The sequence below is a fragment of the Solanum lycopersicum genome, chromosome 9 (assembly GCF_036512215.1).
Source record: "Solanum lycopersicum chromosome 9, SLM_r2.1".
NCBI classification, from domain to species: Eukaryota; Viridiplantae; Streptophyta; class Magnoliopsida; order Solanales; family Solanaceae; genus Solanum; species Solanum lycopersicum.
Genome location: NC_090808.1, coordinates 49799915 through 49823744, shown reverse-complemented (window position 1 = coordinate 49823744; position 23830 = coordinate 49799915). Strand labels below are relative to the sequence as shown.

General features: G+C 33.3%; 1 protein-coding gene across 1 annotated transcript; it reads left to right on the top strand.

The window, feature by feature from the left end:
- The first annotated feature begins 493 nt into the window (after nt 1-493).
- FBA4 (fructose-bisphosphate aldolase) lies at nt 494-4044 on the top strand. Its single transcript, NM_001346977.1, has 4 exons — nt 494-696; nt 1556-1697; nt 2662-2753; nt 3170-4044. Exons 1-4 carry the CDS (start codon nt 631-633, stop codon nt 3857-3859), a joined length of 990 nt encoding a protein of 329 aa, NP_001333906.1. The 5' UTR covers nt 494-630; the 3' UTR covers nt 3860-4044.
- The last annotated feature ends 19786 nt before the right edge of the window (nt 4045-23830 follow it).

The following is a 23830-nucleotide window of genomic DNA, read 5'->3' as shown; positions in this document are numbered from 1 at the left end:
AATTTAGAACAATTTTAGTGGTGATTTTATTCTTTTTTTACTAAAAATTGAAATTACGTAATGCATAAATATGACATTTAACTTGAGCTCAATTAATTTACTATGACCTTTAATTTTGAGTGTGTACAAGTAGACATTTAAACTTGCCTACAATTGAACAACTAAAGATATTCGTCCTACATAATGCTTAAATGATAATTGTGTCCTACATAACGTCTTATATATATTATGTCATATAGGATATATATATATACTTTTTTAGTTTTATATAAATTTAAATTTCTATTTACATACATCTAAAAATAAAGATCATACAATATCAATTGATACTATGGTAAAAATATCTTATTTATGTATTACCAAAAAAATGATAGATATGACCAGAGTATGTCAAAATCTCATTTTACCATTCCGTGGGAAAAGATGCATCTAATTTTGCTTTTCAGGAGAAAAGTCTTGGATGGCCCCCCTCCCCCCTCCCCCTCCCCCGAGGAAAACCGCAGACAAAGGAAAATTACCCTTTGACAGCGGCAATTCACCTATATATATATTCTACAAATTGCAGTACTACATAGAACCGTAGTCCATTTTGCTCCAACTTCAAAGAGAATTGAAATTGGGAAATCTGATATGTCTGGGAAGATTATGCATGCTGTTCAATACCACTCTTATGGCGGTGGAGCTGCTGCCTTGAAGGTATTTTCACTTTCTGCTCTTCTTTTCCTTTATTCATATCAAAATTGGCTCATTTCTCATTAGAAGAAAATTGCAGGAACAGTTGTTTTGAGATAAACTCTATAAAATATTTTATTGGCCATCGGACTGTCGAATTGGCTGATTGTCACTTCAATAGTGGAATAATCTAGTTTGATTTTCTGCTTCACTTGTTTACGTTTCTGTAGTTAAGGGAAAAGGGATAAGCGTAATAACATGGAGTGTATGAAGCTTATGAAGAGAGCTTGCTTGGAAATAACTTTTAAATTGAGCACTAGGAGAGTGCTACCTAGCTTGGAAGTAACTTTTAAATTGAGTGTTTAGTTTGGGGGAAAGAAGATAAATAAAAAAGAAACAACTCAATCGACCATGAAGGTGTTTCTCCTAGGTAATTTATCCATATTTAAGTAACGATTATGCTCGAATTGATCTTCTGAGTACAAAGTTGAGTGTAGTATACATATAAAATCTCATCTGATGTTTAGTGAGTAAAGTGTTTCTTTGTGAACATTTGGATTTTGAGTCCTAATGTAAATATAGTTCTTGATTTTCACATTATGATTCCACAAAGTTGAACTTTCAAAGATTTGTTTGGTGTCCGTAATAAAGAGAAGGAAGGCTATACTATGTGATCAGATGGACCTTACTGCATCTATTTAGCATACTGAATTTTATGGTTGAGTAGTGATTGCAATTATTTGCCATATTATCTTGTCTTAGTCCTGTTTGCTGTAATTTGTTTTAAACACTTCTGCTAATGAGGCTGCTTACTCAGTAGTAGCAATACTACCACTAATATTAAAAACCTTTTTGATTGTGTGTACATCTTTGTTTCTTGCAGCATGTGGAAGTTCCTGTCCCTACTCCGAATAAGGATGAAGTCTTGGTAAAAGTGGAGGCTACAAGCATAAATCCTCTTGACTCGAAAATTCAGAAGGGCATGCTTCGTCCATTTCTTCCTTCCAAGTTTCCTTTTATTCCTAGTAAGTTCAGTCAACTAGACATTTTGTTAGAATTTCCTTGCACTGTGTTTTTAGTGCTTTTTGGTTTTGGTTTACAATCGCCTTGTGTTTCATGTTCTCAAATGTTTTTCGCATCAGCCTTAGTATAAGGATCTCTGTCTAAGTGTTCTCAAACACTGTATGCGACCAATCAATAAGCATCTCCTTTGACAAGTTAACATAATTTTCTTCTTGTTTCCTTTTCTAGACCTGGGCTGATATAATAGAGAATTTCTTTTGGGTGGGAGATGGTTGTTCTTTTCTGGAATATTTACATATAACTCCACATACAGTGTGTATTAGTCAATAACTTATGTTGAAGCTGCATGGAAAAAGGGGAGATTCTTTCAAAAATTTCACAGCAATTGGGATCTAAGTTGCTCGGACTTGAATGCTGATCTAGAAGTCGGATCCTTCATGATCTGTTTTTTAAGATTTGGGGATATGGATCCATGTATTGATTCGAGTTCGGGGATTGCCAAAAAATAATTAAAATACCTGGAAACAGAGTTATAAAACTTGAATTATGAGATAGTGTGTGGAGAACTTGAGGAGAATCGAGGAAGGAGATTAAAGTATAGGGGTGACAGAGAAATTTCTTTATAAAAGGTATTCCTTTCTTCAATTTGACCTTAGCTTTTGTATTGATTACTGAAATCATTAAAACTGTCCGGACTTTCCCCACCGATTTTGGTAGAAGTACCCAAAGTCGGCTGACCAAATCGGACACGGATCCCACACCTGCAACCATGTTGTGTCGACACGGGTGCGGCACCAAAAGTGATGAGTCCAAGCAACTTAGATTGGGATAACATGAATAGCAGGAAATGTAGTTAACTAGTAGAAAGGAATACATTCTGCTATGGAGTAATTTCCCAAATGCATTGTAATATGCATTTTATTCTTGTTGGTTTACTATCCTCTAAACCGATTTTGGTTGTAACAGCTACCGACGTGGCGGGAGAGGTTGTTGAGGTAGGATCTAATGTAAAAAGTTTCAAGGCTGGTGACAAGGTTGTGGCTATGCTCAGTACCAAGGTTAGTCCAATTCTTCTCAAATGTTTCATTTCGCTAGGTCTCTCTTACATTTTGGAACTTGGTTGAAACTTAGTTGGTGATGGGCCTCCTCAGGCTGTATATTTGTTTTTCCTGGATGTTGTTTTGGCTGCCTATATGGTTCAATGTTACATAATTTTCTTTTTGTTTTTTCTTTTTGGTGGCCAAGTCCCCTCATTCAAACCCTCCTCCCCATGGGCTTGCCTACAGTAGTTTTCCAACTGACTTGAATCTTAGTATTTTGGTTGGAAGTGGAGGCACCATGACTGGTGCAACCTGCTCGTCTTATCTTTGTAGTATTTCCTCTCATTTGCTAAATCATTCCACTTTGAACAGTAATGTGGTAATATGGTAATCTATCCTTTATGTTTGATGTATTTTCATGAGCGTTGATACAGAGTGGAGGTGGATTGGCTGAATATGTGGTACCTAAGGATAGTTTGACTGTTTCAAGACCCGCTGAAGTATCAGCTGCAGAAGGTGCAGGTCTTGTTATCGCAGGTCTTACAGCTCTTCAGGCCCTCGTCAATCCTGCTGAGGTTAAGCTTGATGGAACTGGACCCCGGAAGAACATTCTAGTTACGGCTGCTTCGGGTGGTGTAGGTCACTATGCTGTTCAATTGGCAAAACTTGGTAACGCCCATGTTACTGCCACCTGTGGAGCCCGCAACATTGATTTTGTGAAGAGCTTAGGAGCAGATGAGATTCTTGATTACAAGACTCCAGAGGGAGCTGCTCTTAAGAGTCCATCAGGCCAAAAATATGATGCAGTGATTAACTGCACAACAGGCATCCCTTGGTCTACCTTTGAGCCTAATTTAAGTTCAAGTGGAAAGGTGATCGATCTAACTCCTGGAGCTAGCTCCATGTTGACCTTTGCAGTAAAGAAATTAACCTTCTCAAAGAAGCAGTTGGTGCCATTTCTTGTAAATGCCAATAAGGAAAACCTGGAATTGCTTGTTAAGCTTGTGAAGGAAGGGAAGCTCAAAACAGTGATTGACTCCAAATTTCCTCTGAGCAAGGCTGAAGATGCTTGGAGCAGGAGTATCGACGGACATGCGACAGGAAAGATTTTGGTGGAGCCATAAAGTAGTGATCTACCATATTATGTTATTATACATACGTGTGTTATAAAAGATTTGTGAGGCTTGTGCATTATGACCAGTTAAATCTATTCAGCTGCAACAACTTTTATTTGTCTTGTATGCATATGCAGCTTGTCAACTGTTTTTTATTTTTATTTTCATAATGCTGTTCGATTAAGTTTGTCCTAGTTCTCTTTGCATTTTGGCAATCATTAATTTTCTGGATTGGGTTCAAGACTGATGCTAAATGGTAAAGCAAACAGTTAAATTGAAAATTGACATTTTCTTAGTGGTGAGTAGATTTTAAATCTCGACTGTCGCCCAAAATTATGACTCACAGACTACCGTCAGAATTGATGGCTACAATCATATTAATTAGTCAATGAAAACATAATCTCAAACTAGTTGGTGTTAGTCTTGTGAATTATCTAGAACTATATACTTTATTGAACCTAGAAGTCAAACCATTGTCTTCCAAATGTAAATAAATCGTATTAATTGACTTCCAAATGTGAACAATAATTGAATGATTACTTTTAAAAGTTAAGTGTTGATGATAGTGTTTAGCGATAGTTTTTCGTAGAAGCTTTTGAAAAAGAGAAGTGTTTGAATGGTTGCTTTGCGAATTCATTTTCATGTTGAAAACAACCTTTACATAATAAAGGGCTTTGCAACAATAATTGTATCTCAATTTTAAATGATTTGGGATCGGCTAGATAATTTTTTATTGAGTATATATCATCTAAAAGTTAAAAATCCTTGTATTTTAATTTGAAAATATTACTTATTCATAAGTAGATAATGACATCACATCGCCATTCGATTTAACATGTGACACAAAACAACTTAATTCCCTCTAAAGGGTGGTAAATTGGTTAAAATTTATAGTTATTGACGCAGTTTAATTTATTTTATTTTAAATGGATTGGGTATCTCATTATTCAAAAGTGAATTGACTCATGTTATCCATTATACAATATGAATAATATATGGGTATAATACATGGAAACTATTACCATTTAATTTTAGTGTGCAAAAATCGACATTTAAGTTCGTATAAAATTGAACAAATAAAAAAAATTGTGTTGCATGTCGTCCTACATGATAGTTCCCAAAATTAGTGATCATAGATATCAGCTGAAATCAAGGTAAGAGCCAGGTTTATGTATATATCTTTCTTAAAATATGTAAATATGTACGAATTCTCAAAAGTCCATTTATTAAAGTTGTGTTTGGTATAATTGTTATTTTATTTTCTCATATTTGATTAACTTTGTCCTCATTTATTGTACTAAATGGAGGTTTGCATTTGAATGCTTCTGACTCTTAGCTTTCAAGTGTATTTATTTTTATTAAGAATTAAGTACTTAATTAGTATGAATAGTGTTAGTAAAAAAACTTACAACATAATAAAATTGCAAAATTACAATTGAAAATAAAATGAAGAAATTAATCTCTTCAGGTTGAGGCGCTGATATCTCGCTCTCTTTAAGGAGATTCAAAACTGCAGCAAATGTTTTCACCGGTCCAACAGTAATCCTCTTTGACTTGTCCCCTCTAGAATACAATAGCTTTCACAAAATATAACTCAACAACTCTGGACAAGAGTTGAGTCGAAAGCTCCACAAAAAAAAAACCTCCCTTCAACCAATAAGAACTCTCTTTTATACTAATTCTTTCACTCTTTGTTTTCTCTTGTGTTTTGTGTATCCCAGACCAAATGAAGACCACCACTATTTATACTACAAGAAGTCTTCCTAGCGATGAATAGGAAGATAATTGAGGTAGTAAATAGTGAAGATAATGGCCTTAGGAGTTTCATAGGTTACAATAGGAGTTACATAGGTTACATAGGTTACAAAGAGTAATGGAGGAATTAAGAATGAAATAAAATGATGGACAACCAATGCTATTGGATGATGTAGAAGTTATCCATTCCAATGTTTATTGAAATGTTTTTATCTCACAATGAATTCAACTAATAAAGCAAAAGTAATGACATTTCATGGCTACCAAGTCAAAGATGAATAACATGATTAAATTGGTAGTTTAAAACTCAAATGCTTACCAATGGTCATTCTTATAATTCCAAAATAAAGCAATTTAATATGTTAAATATTAATATTAAAATGCTAATAACTTAACAATCCCCCACTCATTTCAATATTTAGATAAGAGAGTATCTCAGTTGAAGGAAGACTACTATGCATAATGAAGGTGTGCTCTGCATTGAACCTCTACTTAATGAAACAGTAACATTTACTCCAGAGTCGTAGTGGTCTCAGACTTGAACTATGACTGCTTAAGGGAAATAAAATATCACTTCTCACACATAATAATCAAGGTGTTGACATGAGCTTTAACAGTCGGCACGTTATGGCCATGTGCTATCCCGGTTTAAGTGCATTTGAGAATAAGCCCCATTCTCATAGGAAGCGACCTACTTCGACACATCACATAGGTGAAATCTGTCGAGAATGCTCCTGTAAGATTAACACTCCACCCATATGGGCTACATATATTCATTAAGAGTTTTATCAACTCAACCTTCACAAACTACAGGAAACAATGCACTCACATCATAGGGAGGTGAAAAATAATGCATTTTTCACAACAAGTCATCATATGATTAGTTTTTCCCTTTGAACCTTGTTATCGGATCTCTTGTCCCCAGGTTGGGTTTCCTCATATATGACTCAAGGATTTGTAGGCTTCAATCTCACCCCCCTCGATGTGCTCCAGACTTTTTCTCTTGTTAACACCTTCGTAAGAGAATCTGCAAGATTATCACAAGATTTGATATAATCAACATTAATAGTACCATTTGTCAAATACGATCTTACATTACTGTGTTTCCTCCTTATAGGTCTGGATTTACCGTTGTAATAACGATTTTGAACTCTACCAATTGCAGCGGTGCTATCACAATGAATTAAAATAGAAGGAATTGATTTTTCAAAATAAGGAATTTGAAACAATAAATCTCTTAACCAATTCGCTTCCTCACTAGCTAAAACTAAAGCAATTAGTTCAGCCTCCATGGTAGATTTAACAATTATAGTTTCCTTTTTTTATCTCCACCAAACAGCACTACCACCTAAAGTAAAGATATAACCAGTGATAGAACAGGAATCACCTGACAAAGTGTTCCAATCTGCATCACAAAAGCCTTCAAGTACAAAAGAATATTTTTTTATAGAACAAACCACAATTTTTCGTTCCAATAAAATATCTCATAACTCTTGTTATAGCATGTCAAAGTTCATTACCTGGCTTGCTTGTAAACCTGCCAAGTACTTCTACTGCATATGCAATATCATACCTAGTGCAATCAGTCACATATCTCAAACTTCCGATTATACTAGCATATTCCTTTTGATTTATTATATCATTTTCAGTTTCAACAGGAAATAAGTGAACACTTGAATCAAAAGGAGTAGCAACATGCTTGCAATCATGAAAGTTATATTTTTTCAAAATTTTCTCAACATAATGTGACTGGTCAAGGAAAATCCCCTCACATGTTCCAAGAATAAAATTTGCCTCTTTCATATCAAAATGGCTTCTAAGAGCATTTTTAGCTTCATCAATAACATTCATGTTAGAGCCAAAGATCAACAAATCATCAACATATAAGCAAATGATCACATGTGAATCATACCAAGACTTATGATATATGCACTTATCACACTCATTTGTTTTAAAACCATTTTCAATCATGCAAGAATCAAACTTTTCATGCCATTGTTTTGGTGCCTGTTTCAAGTCATATAGAGATTTAGTAAGTTTACAGACTTTGCTTTCTTGGTCTGCTCCAACAAAACACTCGGGTTGGTCCATATAAATTTCTTCATTTAGGTCTCCATTTAGAAAAGCAGTTTTCACATCCATTTGATGAATTTGAAAATAAAAAATTGCAGTCATATCAACTAAAAGTCTAATGGATGTAATTCTTGTAACCGGAGAAAAAGTATCAAAAAATTCTAGGTCTTTTAGTTGTTTAAAACCTTTTGCAACTAGCCTAGCCTTGTATTTATCAATAGAACCATCCGGTTTCAACTTTTTCCTTAAGACCCATTTGCAACCAATTGTTTTACAACCCGGTGGTAAATCAACTAACTTTCAAGTTTTATTAGAAATTAGAGATTCCATTTTATCATTTTCAGTCTCTTTCCAAAAAATAGAATCATGTGAAGATAATGTTTCTTTCAAAGTTAGAGGGTCATTTTCAATATTAAACACATAAAAATCAGGACCAAAATCTTTTTCTACTCTAGCTCTTTTACTTCTTCTTAACTCAAAATGACCAACTTCTTTATTTTTCAAAGTTGAAGTAGAAGAACTAGGCAGTGACAAAATATTTTGTTCAATCTTTTGACCCCCACTATTTTTAGTATCAAAAGGAAAATTATTTTCATGAAAAATAGCATCATCAGATTCTATTACAATATTATCTTCAAGATTAAAAAATCTATAGGCTATACTATTTGAAGCATAACCAAGAAAAGCACAAGTAGTAACTTTCTTACCCAACTTTGTAATCTTGGGATCCATTAGCCTCACAAAGGCTAGACAACCCCAAACTCTAAGATATCTCAAACTTGGCTTGTAACCTTTTGACAATTCAAAAGGTGTCAATTTAGACTTTTTATGAGGCACACGATTCAACACATAACAAGCAGTTAAGATAGCTTCACCCCAAAAATTTAATGGTGCATGTGACTCAATAAGCATGACATTACTCAATTCAACCAAAGTTCTATTTTTCCTTTCTGCTACTCCATTAGAAAAATGAGAGTAAGGAGGAGTAGTTTCATGAATTATTCCCAATGATCTTACAAAAGAATTAAACTTATTTGATTCATATTCACAGCCTCTATCACTTCTAATTCTTTTTATTTTTCTTCCAAACTGATTTTCAACCCCGTTGAGGTAAGTTTTGAAATTTTCAAAAGCATCACTTTTATTTTTCATCAAGTAAACATATGTAAACTTAGAAAAATCATCAATGAAAGTGATAAAATATTTACTACCTCCACGAGTTAGAATTCCACCAAGTTCACAAATATCAGTATGAACTAATTCTAACAAATCAATTTTTCTTTCAACTTGAAAATGAGAACTTTAAGTGATCTTGACTTTACTACAAGCCTCACACTTTTTAAAATTCTTTTTAATCATTGAGATTAATCCTAAACTACTCATGATTCCAACATAACGATCATTAATATGACACAAACGAGCATGCCAAAAATTAGTAGAGGAAAGCATATAAACAGAAGTAGAAGTTTTATTCATTTCAACATTCAACTTAAACATCCCATCACATGCATACCCCTTCCCCACAAAAATACCTTTCTTCACTATTACATATTGATCAGATTCAATAATCTGTTTAAATCTTGCTTTATTAAGAAAAAAACTAGACATCAATTTTTTTCTCATAGAAGGAGTATAAAGTACATCTTTCAATGTTAATATCCTTCCAGAAGAAAAACACAATTCAACATCTCCCTTTCCAAGCACTTGAGTAGTGTGAGCATCACCAAGCATGATCGTTTTGGGCTTCTCAAAGTAAGTATATTTTTTAAATCAGTCTTTGTCATAACAGATATGACGGTTTGCACCAGAATCAGCCCACCATCCATCAACATTCTCAACCATGTTTATGTAGGTAATCACCGCCACAAAAGGTTCTTCGGTAACATTTGCCTGAGGGTTAGGACCACGTTTCCAGAATCTGCAAAATCGAGCAATATGACCACTCTTGCCACAAACAAAGCATGGTCCCCTTTCTTGAACTTGTTGATTTTGTGCTTGGTGATTTTCACCATTATTTTTCTTGGGATGTCTACCATTATTTTTCTTGAATTTTTTCTTCTTATGCTTTAAAGAAGTATTTTTGTGAGTTTCAGGCGTAGCATTATTCGAAGTAATTAAATTTACCTTTGATGTGATGTTGTTCTCTTCTGTTTGTAAAAGTGCATCTTGGCCCCTTGCTTCTTCTTCCATGCGGATTTTCATTATCAAGGTTTCAAGAGAGGTTTCATTTTGTTTGTGGCGCATAGTTTTTTGAAATTTCTTCCAAGAAGGTAGAAATTTATCAACTATGCCACAAATAATAAGGTTATGTCCAATTTTAACCTTTTCGGACCTAAGCTCTCCAACAATCATGATGAAGTCTTGATCTTGATCTACCACTGATTTGTTGTCCACCATTTGGAAACGAAAAAATCTACTAGCTGCATATTTTTTGCTCAAGCCTCTTTGGTATCATACTTACTCTTCAATGCCTTCCAAATTTTCTTTGCACTAGAGTAAGTTCTATCATAATAGTCATAAAAATTATCAGATAGACAATTAAGAAGATAATATCGACACTTATAGGAATCACCATCGTACTTTTTCACTTTCTCTAGATGAGAAATAGTTCTAGATGAGAAATAGTTTCATCATCATTCATAATGGTGACTTCTTCTTTATTTTGGATTTTTCTCGGTTAATACATACGAAACATTGAGAAGACTTAAATAGAAAAGTACTTTACCCTTCGATCTCTTAAAATGGTTACCATTGAACCGAAATGACTTGTTAAGATCTCCCATCTTTACATCCGCAGTTTTTTCAATTGTAGCCATCTTTGAATCTCCTTAAAATTGTTAGTGAAAAAACTTACAAGATAATAAAATTGCAAAATTACAATTGAAAATAAAATGAAGAAATTAATCTCTTCACTTCAGCAAATGTTTTCACCGATCCAGCAGTAGTCCTCTTTGACTTGTCCCCTCCAGGATACAACAGCCTTCACAAAATATAACTCAACAACTCTGCACAAGAGTTGAGTCGAAAGCTCCACAAAAAAAACATACCTACCTTAATCCAATAGTGCTAATTATTAAGTTCTAAAATAGAGTGTTAATATCACTGAGAGGTATTTTTATGTTGGCTATATTTCAGACCGTTTTATTCATAATCACCTGCCACTAGAATTCACCATCTCTATCATCACAACAACCACCATCATTAGCAATCACTATTACTGTCATTGATCTAGGATGTAGTTATAAGGTTTTTTAATAAACTAGATACAACATAAATTTCACAATTCTATTTATTACACTCGAAATCAGGCAATACTTTTAAATTTGTTAATTTTCGCAAGATTTTATATTAACATGTCCTAAACGAGAATGCCATTAAGAATTTGACTTCAATAAGTAAACAAAAACATAATTCTTATTAATATTGTCAGTACCATTACATTCAACTTGAAAAAGCCTTCAGTGAGTTAACAATTTTCCAAGAACATCTCATTCTTACTTATTATAACTTTGTCACTACCAGGACAAATATAAATCCATTTGTAATAAGTAGTAAACTAAATTCTTCCTAATTGTAGGAATATGCAGGAATTTATTCATAGATACCACTTTGTCAATTGTCATCTTTAACAATGACATTTCAGTTTCTAAAATCTTGGCGGTTAAAGTGATTCCCATGAAGAGATCATAATCAAACTCGACTAGAGTATAACTTGCAAATGCTTCTTTTATAGAACAAATATATCAAGGGGCACTAGAGTCGAGAATTACTCCTTTGGGTTTCCAACCTAATTCCACTCTGATATCATATCAAAGAGCTCATCTATGTCCTTCATTTTCTCCACCATGATTGCTTGAATCTTGCTATTGTCCTTGACCTTTTTGGAGTATGACGGTCAGTAGCCTTGTGGCAGTCTTTCCACAATTGTAGTAGTTGTATTTGGTATTTTTCTTGGCTTGGTCTATCTTCTGTCTATTGGACTTCTTTGTTTTCTTGCCCTTTATAAGAGTGTCACAATCCGAATCTACACCCTGGACATGATCAATACTCGAGAACCATCACTGGTTTCCAAGCGAACCCTCATCCTGGTTGACTACAAACAGAAACTAACTCAAGCATAAAATGCTCGAAAGCTGAATAAAAATTTATTAAACTCAATTACAAAGTATTAACTCAAATGAAAGACAAAAAAAAATTTTATTCAGCTCGCCATCATATAGGTAACTTAAGTCTTTAAAATATTTAATAAATAAATGAACATACTTCTGAAACTCTATAGTCTATCTATGAAACCTCTAAATGACAAAGATGGAAGTTGGGACAAGATTCGTGACCTCCTAACAACTGATATAACTAAAAGTAAAAGTGAAACCCTCTATAAATAAGGAGGCTCACCATAGCTAACTCGAACTCCATATGATATCAATGAAGCTCCTATTAATAACTTAGAACATGAAATGTACGAGAATGTAAGGGGAATTCATGACATAAGCTTGAACTTGATAAAAAGGAAACATACTTACCTCTTGTCAAACTTACCTAACTCAAGGAATACTCAAGGATATTTTAAACTACTCAAACTTACTTAACTCAGAGTCACTCAAGGATAAGATACTCAATTTATTAATAAGGTTCTCAACTCACTGAAACTCAACAATAAGGTACTCGACACAATGAAGCACAAATCAACTCAAGATACTCAACTCAGGATACTTAATTCGAAGGTACTCAAATCAAGATACTCAACTCATGATATTTAAGGATAAAGCAATAGCAAAAGATGCAATATATATGGAAAGTTATAAAACTGTAGATAGAAACTCAACATATTGAAAAATACAATAATACTCGGTGTTTATATAAAATAAAATACAACTCCATAGGAGTTTCTCTAATTAACAGTCATCACTATGAGCTATGTGATGATACAATGTATCATCCACGCTCTCAGAAATGTCCTATACTTTGTTAAGGTATAATACCTCTCAACTAAATGTGAGTTGTATGAACTCTCACTCATATCAGTGTTCAATACTACTCTCATGAACTCATATGCTTAAAAACATAACACTTTCTACGATTTGAGATTATTACTAAAAAAAATTATCCAAAAAGAGGTGGTACTCAACTGCTCGAAACAATTTTGGGAATCTCACTTTCCTCATCTTTTAAATGTGAAAATATTTACTCTTGGGAATACATAGTTCTCATATATTATTTTAAGAAAAATGACTCGACTATACTCTTTCTCAACACGAATGCTCAAGTATTAAAATAAGTTTAGAAGAAGTTAAAAGAGTTTTCGAAATAGGGTCCATGCCGAATGACGAACGTGAACAACTCGATTCAAGGTTTTACATAGCCATACAAAGAACTCGATACTTAGAACTCAACAATTCAGAACTCAAGAACTTCAATGATACTAATCATTTGAAGAATGCTCAACTCATAAGGTACATGCAGAATTATGGGCATGAATAATTCAACTTTCAATGATACTTCTCATCTCAAGATCTCGACTCATATGATTCATGCATAATTATGTGCATGAACTACTCTACTTAACGACAACATGTATAATATGTAACAGTTCCACAATTAGAAATATAATCTTAGAAGGATTGGGAACTCAATACTCAAGACTTAGAACTTAAATATACTACTCCTCTAAAAGGTACTCAATTATGAAGTTCATGCAAAATTTATGGGCATGAACAACTCGACTCGACTCGAGGGTCTACATAAATAATATGAAACTCATGTATCCGACTCTTCTCATTCCTTTCTCAAAACTTAACTCAAATCGATAGTTGATCTCAAAGAATTCACAATTAAACTTAAAGACTTTCTTGAACTCTACCCTTAATTCTCTCGTGAATGTGAATTATGAATTCAAGATTTAAGGTTCATGATATGAAGGATCTCGTGATGAGAAAGTAGACTCATGGATACATTCTCCCCATTCTCATACTTACTTGCTCAAGTCTTGAAACATGTTATTAGAAATTGTAAAAGACTCCTAAAAAAGACCTAAAGAGACTTTCTCAAAAAAGTTTGAAAAAAGCACTCTCAAAACTTGACTCTCAACTCTACCTTAAATCTGATTTATAAATTCAAAGTTGTGATTGTGATAGAAAAGATGTTTAGGAGTGCTTTTAGACATTTAAACATGAGAGACAATTAAAAAACAGTGTCTTTGGAGAAAGTGTGTGATGCGGAGATGAATTAAAATATTTGGTCTAAATAATTTTTGAAACAGTGGAGTCCGTGACCTTCACAGTAAAGGAACAAGTCCGCAAGTGGTACATGTTCCTTGTCCGACTTTTTCTTCCTCGTTTTCTAACCCCGATTAACCTAAATTCGATTCTTTTTGTCAATTTCTCTTTAGATCAAATACTAAATACATGTATCAATGAATCTAATCAAACACATCTCTAAAGTCGACTTGATTTCCTCAAGAACTCATCAATCTCATTTTAACTCAAAAACTAAAGCCAATTTCAAGAACATCAAACTTTTTTCTTTCAAGAACAAATTCAATGCTGAAATTAACATAAATTGACACGTGGGTGAACAGACCCAATACTATCGAAGATTACACACCTCTTAGGGAGCAAACACATGGCAAAAATTCATGACAAAACTTAAGAAACTCGACGAACGCCTTGATCCTCTCTTATTTTCTCCTCTTATTTTCTCTTCTCTCAAAATTCTAACTTATTATTTTGAAGCGTAAAATAAATCCAATCATTTTATCCCCAAATTAATTGCCAAAAATGAATTTAATAAATTGGGTAGTGAAAAGACTATCATACCCTTTTGCAAATCTAGTTTAGACTTTCCTTATTTAGATAACCCAACTCCAAATAGACATATCTCCCTCATATGAACTCAAAATTGAGCAAACTTGGTGGCGTTATAAAAATAATTCAAATATGTTTCCTATGATATCTAGTATAACACCTAAATCATCCTTACCTAGGAGTTACAGTCATTTGAAGTTGATCCAAAACTCATACTTAGCTTAACTTTGTCAAACATTCCAAGTTTGATTATTTCCAAAAAAATGATTTCTTTCTAATTCTAAGTATTTCTAGTTCTTTCAAAACACGATGTGTTACAATATCTGCCCCCCCCCCCAATCATTCGTATTCGAATGGCGGTTGGACTAAGTATGAGACGGGTTACTCTTATCATCTTTGCCAAACTAGCTAGAATTGCTCGCATTACTATTCGAAACCAACTAAGGGCTCCCATTTAACTATTTCTCATAGAAAACCTCATCTCTTTCTTCCTCCTCATTGATAACCTTAGACGGAATAAACACATTATCACTTAACCTTAGACGGAATAAACACATTATCACTATCACGATAAGATCGTTAACCTTCTCTTTTTAAAATAACTCTACTACTAAAAAGACCTCTAAAAAGATATCCCCTAAACTCTTTCAGACTCATTATTATCTTACTCTCAAACACTTGACTTAATTAATCATCTTGTTATCTCCCCCTTAGGTCTAAATATGAAACTTGAAAGCTAAGGACCTATTCCATCAACTCTAAACTGGTCTACATCTTCTTTTACTCTAACACTAGGGAAAAAGTTATTTCATGACTATCAAACTCTCAAAAGGCAGGTACGATGACCTATATAAGGTGTTTTTTTAACCTCTTGATTATGCACCCTCTCAATACACCTCTTAATGTTTCTTCTTACTATTGTGACTTAGTCACACTTCCCCACCCTTATCTAAAGGTTGGCCTCTTACTTGTACCACTCATGTTAATTGCAGCTTATCACCTCAATACCTCACCTACTTTATGTCAAGCCTTCTAGATTAAATCTTAAGACTAACATCATCACCCTCATATTTCCATTCTTTTGATCATGACACTCATCTCAAATTCAAACTTAATGTTTATTACTAAACCCGAATATCAATATGATTGCTCACCTACTATACTATACCTCATTACTTGATCAGTTCTATTAACTTTGAACATCATGACCCTCTCAAAACAAATTATAGGTCTAGATTAGACCTATCACTCATAAATACTCTGCTTTGTTATTCAACACATGAGTTCAATCTACTCTAATACGATGTCACATCGATATCAACTCTATTCTGGTTAACAAATATATACTCTATCACATCTTGACTAGCAACTCTTACTCTACTCATAATGGAAAACTCCTATTAATAACTTAATGGGTTCATGACTATAGTATTATAGCTCTTCAAAGCACTATATCCCTTTCTACGAATACTAAACCTCTGCATACTTTCCTCTACCACTAGGCTCTTTCACTAATGCTGCTCATGATCTCGTAACACATGCTACTTTTTCGTATGGAAATATCATCCAAGCTATAAACATACCTACTAATAAGGTTCTCAGTTGAAAAAAGGCTTATGGAAAAGAGTACAATTCACTTTTTATCAAATGCACGAATCATATAATTATGGGTGCATTCATCTGAAACTGAACGCTTCACTTACTTTTGGGCTTCTCTTAAGCCCCTCTGGAGTCTCATGACTTTCTCAAGACTCTTGCTAAGAACATTTCATCCATAAGGATCTTTAAACTTTACGTTTCAACCACCTCTAGTATGATGGGTAGCCCAATGAATCTGAGAAATGTATTAGTAAAAATAAATCTCTATGACTTAGCTCTATTGCACGATTCAGAGTATGAAAGAACAAAAAAAAATTCTTTAACGTGTGGAGTCCCTCGTTTATAGAAATGGCTCCCTCACAAACATAAACAAGACCATGCTAAGAGCTTCATAGACAACCTATAACTCTTGAACTCTATGTTTTGATACCAAGTTTGTCACGATCCGAGCCTACAACCTAGACGTGTCCGACACTCGAGAACCATTGCTAGTCCCCAAGCGAACCCTCATACTGACTTGCTACAAGTGAAAGACTAACTCAAGCATACAAATCATAAAAACTGAATAAAAATTCATGAAACTCAATTAAAAAGTTTTAAATCAAATGAAAGACTCTTAATTACAAAAAAAAATTCAAAGGGAATTTCTCAAAAATAATTGAAAAACTCTCAAAACTTGTATCTCAACATTATCTTGCTTTTAATGCATGAATTAAGTTGTGATTTGTGACAGGAAAGATCTCGTGATTTTTACAAGTGTTTTTAGATAGTTAAACATGAGAAACAGGTGAAAAACATTGTCAGAGAGCAAGTCCGTTATATGGAGATGAATTAAAATGTTTGGTCGAAATAAATTCTAAAACAATGTAGCCTCTTCGCGACGTGGAGAGAATAATCATATTGAAGGAATTGCGGACCTAGTACCTTTTCCTTGTCCGACTTTTTCTTATTTGTTTTCTAACCACAATTTTCCTGAATTCAATTCTTTTTCTCGATTTCTCTTTAGATTCAGATACCCAATACATGAACCCAAGAATCTAATCAATCACAGCTCTAAAATTGACTTGATTTTCTCAAGAACTCACTAATCTAATCTTAACTCAAAAATGAAAGCCAATTTCAAGAAAACAATTCAAGAATATTAAGCCTTCATCTTTCTTGAATGAATTTCACGCAAAAATTAATATGATTGGCCTATGGGTGAAAGAATTCAACACTATGAAAGCTTACATACCTCTTAGGGATCAAATATCATGAAGAACTTCGAATAGACATATCTCCTTCATACGAAATTAATTATTGGATAGTGAAAAGACCATAATACAGTTCTAAAATCGGGTTTTGACTTTTCTTATCTAGACAATACAACTTCGAATAGACATATCTCCCTCATACGAACTCAAAACTGTGATAGAACACCTAACTCAACCTGATCTAGAAGTTATTGTTGTTTGAAGTCAATCCAAACTCATACTTAGCTTAACTTTGTCAAACTTCAAAATTTGATTATTTCCATAAATTATTTCTTTCCAATCCAAGTCTTTCTAGTTATTTCAAAAAGTGAGGTGTTACAAGGAGCATTTTCCAAATGTTAACTACCATAACTATTGAGAGACCACATGATTTCTTCTCAAATATTTTGTTTTTGTCACGACCCAACCACTGGACCGTAGGGGCAACACCCCTTAACACCTAAGTAGGAGAATCCTCATATCCAAGTAGTTAAACATGCAAAAAAAATTAAAGAAATCAAAGATAATTACAAAAGGATGACTTTTATAAATAACTTTTTTTGTACATACTTTTAGTTAAAACTTGTAAAGTAATTTTATAACTCCCAAGGATATAGTCTAAAAAGGTACAAGAGATACTAAGAGTAAAACTGGACAAGATAAATAAAATGTAACACCGCCAGCCTACACCCTAGACGTGGCCAGCACCCAATGACCGTTATTGGCCTTGAGTGAACCCTTGGTCTAGCTTACTTAACTCAGTGGAAGATTAATTCAATAGTAAAACAAGTAATCTTTATCATAAATAACTTAGATTAATGTCTTGGCCATATGACATTTAAGTCTCAAAATAGAATATCTGAATGCAAAATAAAGAGAGCCTCAAATCTGACTATCTGACTGACTATCTATCTATGAAGCCTCTATAACACTAAAATGAATGTTGGGACAGACACCAAAACATTATAATAAATAAAAATAATGAAAATCATATAAAAAGGATATTTCGGAATGCAAGGAAGCTCACCACTAACTCTGAGTGCTCAAATTGGATCAACAATGCGCTAGATGCTGATTCTGGTTAACTGCGTGTACATCATAAGATGATGAAGACCAATTAAAATCAGTATATTGAATGTAAGAGCATGTGAGTAGTAATGCTAAACAACAACTTAAATCTTGAACGGAATAAGAAGAAACTTATCTTGGCTCTGCTCAACTCATTAATACTCAATTCAATATATAAGGCAAATTAAACACGTGCAATATATATAAAGCTTTGTGAATCAGTAAAGCAAATTAGTTCATTAAAGAAATGCAATAACAAACTCAACTTTACTTATATATGAAAGTACTATAGTTTATGTGGGAGATTCTCAAATCGAAAACCACCACTATGAGCCTAAGTGGTGATACAACGTCTCGCCCATGCTGCCAGAATTGTCCTATACTTTGTTCTCGCATATAACTCCTTAACTTAGTGGATCCACTAACTTAACTTATGTGATCATCTAAAAAGTATGATCCCTTATTACCCATGATGGCATGGTTTGTATTTAGACTTGAGTTAATATGACCTCTTATTCCTCATCGGTGCTCAATACTACTCCCAAAATATACTTTAGCTCATGCTTTTAAAATAACTTCCTTCTTTTGGATTGAGATAATTTGCTCAACACTTTTAGCTTTAAAAATCCCTATTGGAATCAACGTTACCTTTTCTTGTTCAAAACTCTTTTGGGAAATCATAGTTTCCTCTTCACTTAAATGTGAAAACATTTATGAACTTTTAGCGAAAACTTAGTTCCCTTCTACTTTCATTTGAAGAAAAGTCTTCAACTTTTACTCTTCACTTTAACTTTGAAACTTGAGCCTTAAACGAAGTTAAAAAGTTTAATAAATTCCCTTAAAAACCTTTTAGAATTTTGCTTTAGACTAGCTTCCTAGCTTTAAACTTGAAACTTAACTCCTTTGACTTTGATCTTAACTTTCCTTGAATAGATTATGGATTCAAGGTTATGATTTGAGTTCTTTAGTAATTTGTAGGTGTTTAGAAATTATTTGAAGTAATTAAACTCATCGGAAGATGTTAATGTACCTTATAAGGACTTACGACGGCTAAACTACGAAAACTGGGAGAAAAACGCCGATCTGGGTGCACTGCAGACGTGCCGCACCTGCCCTTCAACTCAAAATTTATGCGGAGAAACAGGATTTCAACAAACAATGGCAACCAACAAGAATTCAAAACTATTCTTCAAGAACATAACTTGTAACATGGAATCAACTCATAGATTGCTGAATTTAAACAATTTGGTGTATGAGTGAATTAACCAAAAATGAAAGATCTCACATACCTTAATAGGGATCACCTTCATGAATTTCACTCGACTATCTTGGCGTTCTTGATGAATCCTTGAACTTCTCCCTTTTTCATCTTATCTTCTCTTTTCTCCCAAACCCTAAGTATGAATAATTTTCTAAAACTTTAAGGCTTAGTTTTGCCTATACTAAACCTTTAAAATGAATTAGGGAATGTTTGGGTGAAATGAAAAGTTTACCCTTACCAAAATCCGGATTGGGACCTTCCTCAATCCAACAACCCAACTTTTGATAGGCATATATCCCTCATAGGATATCAAAAATGCACAAACTCAAAGGAGTTGGAAATATCTCTCCAAGGATTTCCAACCATGTAAAGAACTGACTCTAACTCATCCTTAGCTATAAGTTATGGTCGTTTGAAAATGACCAAAACTCATTCTTTTTACACTTCAGAAAATTTTCATATTTTTCTTATTCTTTAAACAAATGACAAATTTTAGTTTCATGGCTATTACGAGTTATGAGACGTTACATAAAAGACACACCGCCTACCATGCAGAAGGAAGAATAGAAGTTGCTGGAGAATTTATTCATATTCACCTTATGAAACTTCACCATTCATGCACCCTAACTATGTCAAAAGACATAACAAGAGTAGTATCAGTATAAACACACGTATTGGTAGGCATCATCAATCAATGTGACACCCACCACATAACATAAGCAATCAACTAGTAAGATCATGAATTAAATCACTTGCTTCCTCACCTTTACCCTTTATTAGAGCACCTTTAATTTACATAGTACTCTGAATACTAACCACCTTCTCAACAACTAACTCACCCAGTTCTGATCATAGCATAAAAATGCTAACATATGAACGAACCCTAGTTCTCCAACGAGCGCTTCAACTAAGAGCTCAAGTTATACTCTTACTTTTTTTGTCACACTACTCAATCATGGTCAATATATACACTACGAAAACTTCCTTAACACTAAACCCAATCTCTTTCCCCAAGGTGAAACCCACCTAAGCACATTTCATCACATACGCTATTTATACTTCTCCTTAGTAATTACAACACACGAACAACACTCGCTATTCATTACCCGTCACTTGAACCATTCACCTTTCCACTATACTCCACGAGTTCGTTCAACACTATCAAACATAAACCATCACAACATATAATAACTAAGTGCAACATATATGATTCAACAAAATCATAACATCGTATGCAGAAATAGAACATATACAATAGCATCACCATAAAGAGCAACAACGTATTTTACAACTCTGAATTATCATAATTATGTCAAGAAGTTGGTCCTCTCATGAAACCCAAACCCAAACTATTAGTGCACCAGAATGAGATATTCGATCCCATACTTATGTCATAACGTGGAAGGCCGATCTCATTTTTATGCTTGAATGTGCCAACCGATCTAGTTAGTTATGCCGGATCATGGAAAATCGATCCATCAAAACACCAAAATAACATTCACAAGTATATTCTCAATAATCATACAATCAAGAAGTGATTCATGCATATAAATTACTCATCTATATCATTTACAGTCAAATGCAACATTCACATACATACATGCATCATAATAAACCAATAACAAGAATATATCACACAATCATAGAATCACAACCATCATCTACCAAAGGGGTTTCTCATCACGCACCTCCTGCAAACCCTAATTTGACCATACTCAGTCCTAATTCATCGTCTAAGGCTTTCGACGGTTCAAATCATAAATCATTATGTGCACGAAGGCCTACACATAAATCCTACAATCCATTCATATATATTACACAATAAGCATAGATTTGAATTATTCAATTCATAAATCCTAGCCTAATTGGGCGCCAAGCAGTTCCACAAAGTTTTTTACCTTGATTCTGGTTTTTTCGGCTTCCTGATAGTGAATTTGACCAAGAATCCACAGGATATCCATCCTCACACTAGAAATCTCTGTATCCTTTCTTTCCAAGCTTAGAGTAGCTTTTCTAAGGTTTTTAGGCTGTTTTATGATTTAATTGGGTATTTTAGGAATATAAAGAGACTAGGATTTCTCGTCATTAACGTTCTGTCTCGCCTATCCCGCCCTAGCGGCATCTGGCCTGTTATAGTGGGACAGTGACCCAAAATTCCCTAGATATTTATCTCTCCTAATTAACAACGATTCGGGTCGTTACAATTGTATTCCTCAATTTTAAGACGAATCATTAAATCTTTAAGTTTCATCTCTTTGTGTTTGTACTTTAGATAATCATTGAAGTCGTTCTACAGAGGATATAACTTTTCAATCATCGCAGCTACTTGAAATGCTTCATTAACCTCTATATTATTATAATAACATTATGAAAAATAAGTTGAAGCTTTTGAACTTGTGATCCAACAGTTTAGATATCTATCAGTTTATACTAAAAATTTTGCAACCACAAATTTTTTCAAGCACGCATTTTCAGTCCTATAGTTTTTCTTAAGTGCACTCCATAATTATTTTGAAATTCTTAATGTGTTATGGACATTATATAAGTCATTTATTAAAGCACTCAAGATATAGAGAAAGTGTATTTGTTTTCATACTACATAAGTCATTCACTAAAGTATTCAAGATATAGCCCTACATAGAGAGCCTGTCTGTTTTCATGCTATAATAATCATGACATTTTTCTATCTGGCATATCAACATTATTTATTGGAGTTTCTTTATTGATAGATTTCTTGTAACACATCGAATATTGGAAAACTAAAAGGAAGAGGATAGTGCAGAAATATGTGTAAGAACTTGTTTTACAAGTCAAACCTATGTACCATGGGAGTCCTACTGACGGCAGAAAGGAAATCGTAGATCTAGGTTAGAGTTTTTGAAAGTCAAGTAAATTTCTCATTAAATTTGTTAATAACAACAATCATCTTGTGTACACTTTTTCATACCATTGATTTTCTTGTAGAATAACTTCATAAGTGTTCTTGATGTCATTTCAATGTCATCTCATTGGGGAGGAGAAGAATCTTGTCAATAAACTTGCAAAATATTTGATCATATACAACAAGGCTCATTAGTGCCGAAATTAACTTATATATAGAGTTTCATCAATAAGAAGTTCTTCATCATTTTGTTGAGATCGAAATAAATTTTTATTTATCTCAAGCGATCTCATAATCATTGGGGTACTCAATGAATGTGATCTACTTATGTAAAATAGCATAAAGTCTTTCTATGTATGTTGATTGATGAATAAATATTTCATTTGTCAGATTCTCAATCATATGTTACCAAGACCTTTTCATTTTAGAATCTCTTTTCAAAGACTCAACAACTTTTGAAACCTTTTTAAGAGTGCTAACAATATTCAAGTCATCAACATCCATCTCTCTCTCTCTCTCTCTCTCTCTCTCTCTCTCTCTATATATATATATATATATATATATATATATATATATATATACACACACACACACACACACATAAGGAAGGAAAAATAGGGTCATTTTGTACCCCTTTTTCCTTGATTATTTCAATCCAAATAAGATTACTTGAAGTTTTATTTAAAAAGTTTTTTTCAAACTTTATATGCATCAAGAACCTGAAATGCTCCAAGGAATATTATATAGCCTTCACTGCTTAGCTAGACATAACAATTATTCATTATATTAATTTAAGTTATTGTCAAATCAAAAACAAACTTTATTGCATCCATCAAATTATAAAACATCTCCAATAATGTCACGATTTTTGTGAAAAAACTTTTATTCTCCAAGGGCAAAGTAGTATTAATATGTTATGGTTACACATCACATAGTAATTTGTCTATACCCCACTTATATTATGCATTGATTCATGAGCTATCAGCCCAAAATGTTACTTATCTTATGCATTGAGTCATGAACTATTAGTCCAAAATGTCACTTCTCTAAGTGAAATAAAATATATTTGAAGTATCCATTTTATTTGTCAATTATTTATCCGTCCATAGAGAATTATTTGATATTGTTCAACATGACATAATTTATTGATATCTTTTCATTTTAATCATTTCAGGTACCTAAACCTTTGACAATAGTTTATGAAATGTATGTCTTTGTGATCCTTTAATGCACTTCCCTCATTATTTTGTCCATCTTGATAATTTGATACTCTCCTTTTGTTGGGGAGTTTTATATTCGAAATTGATT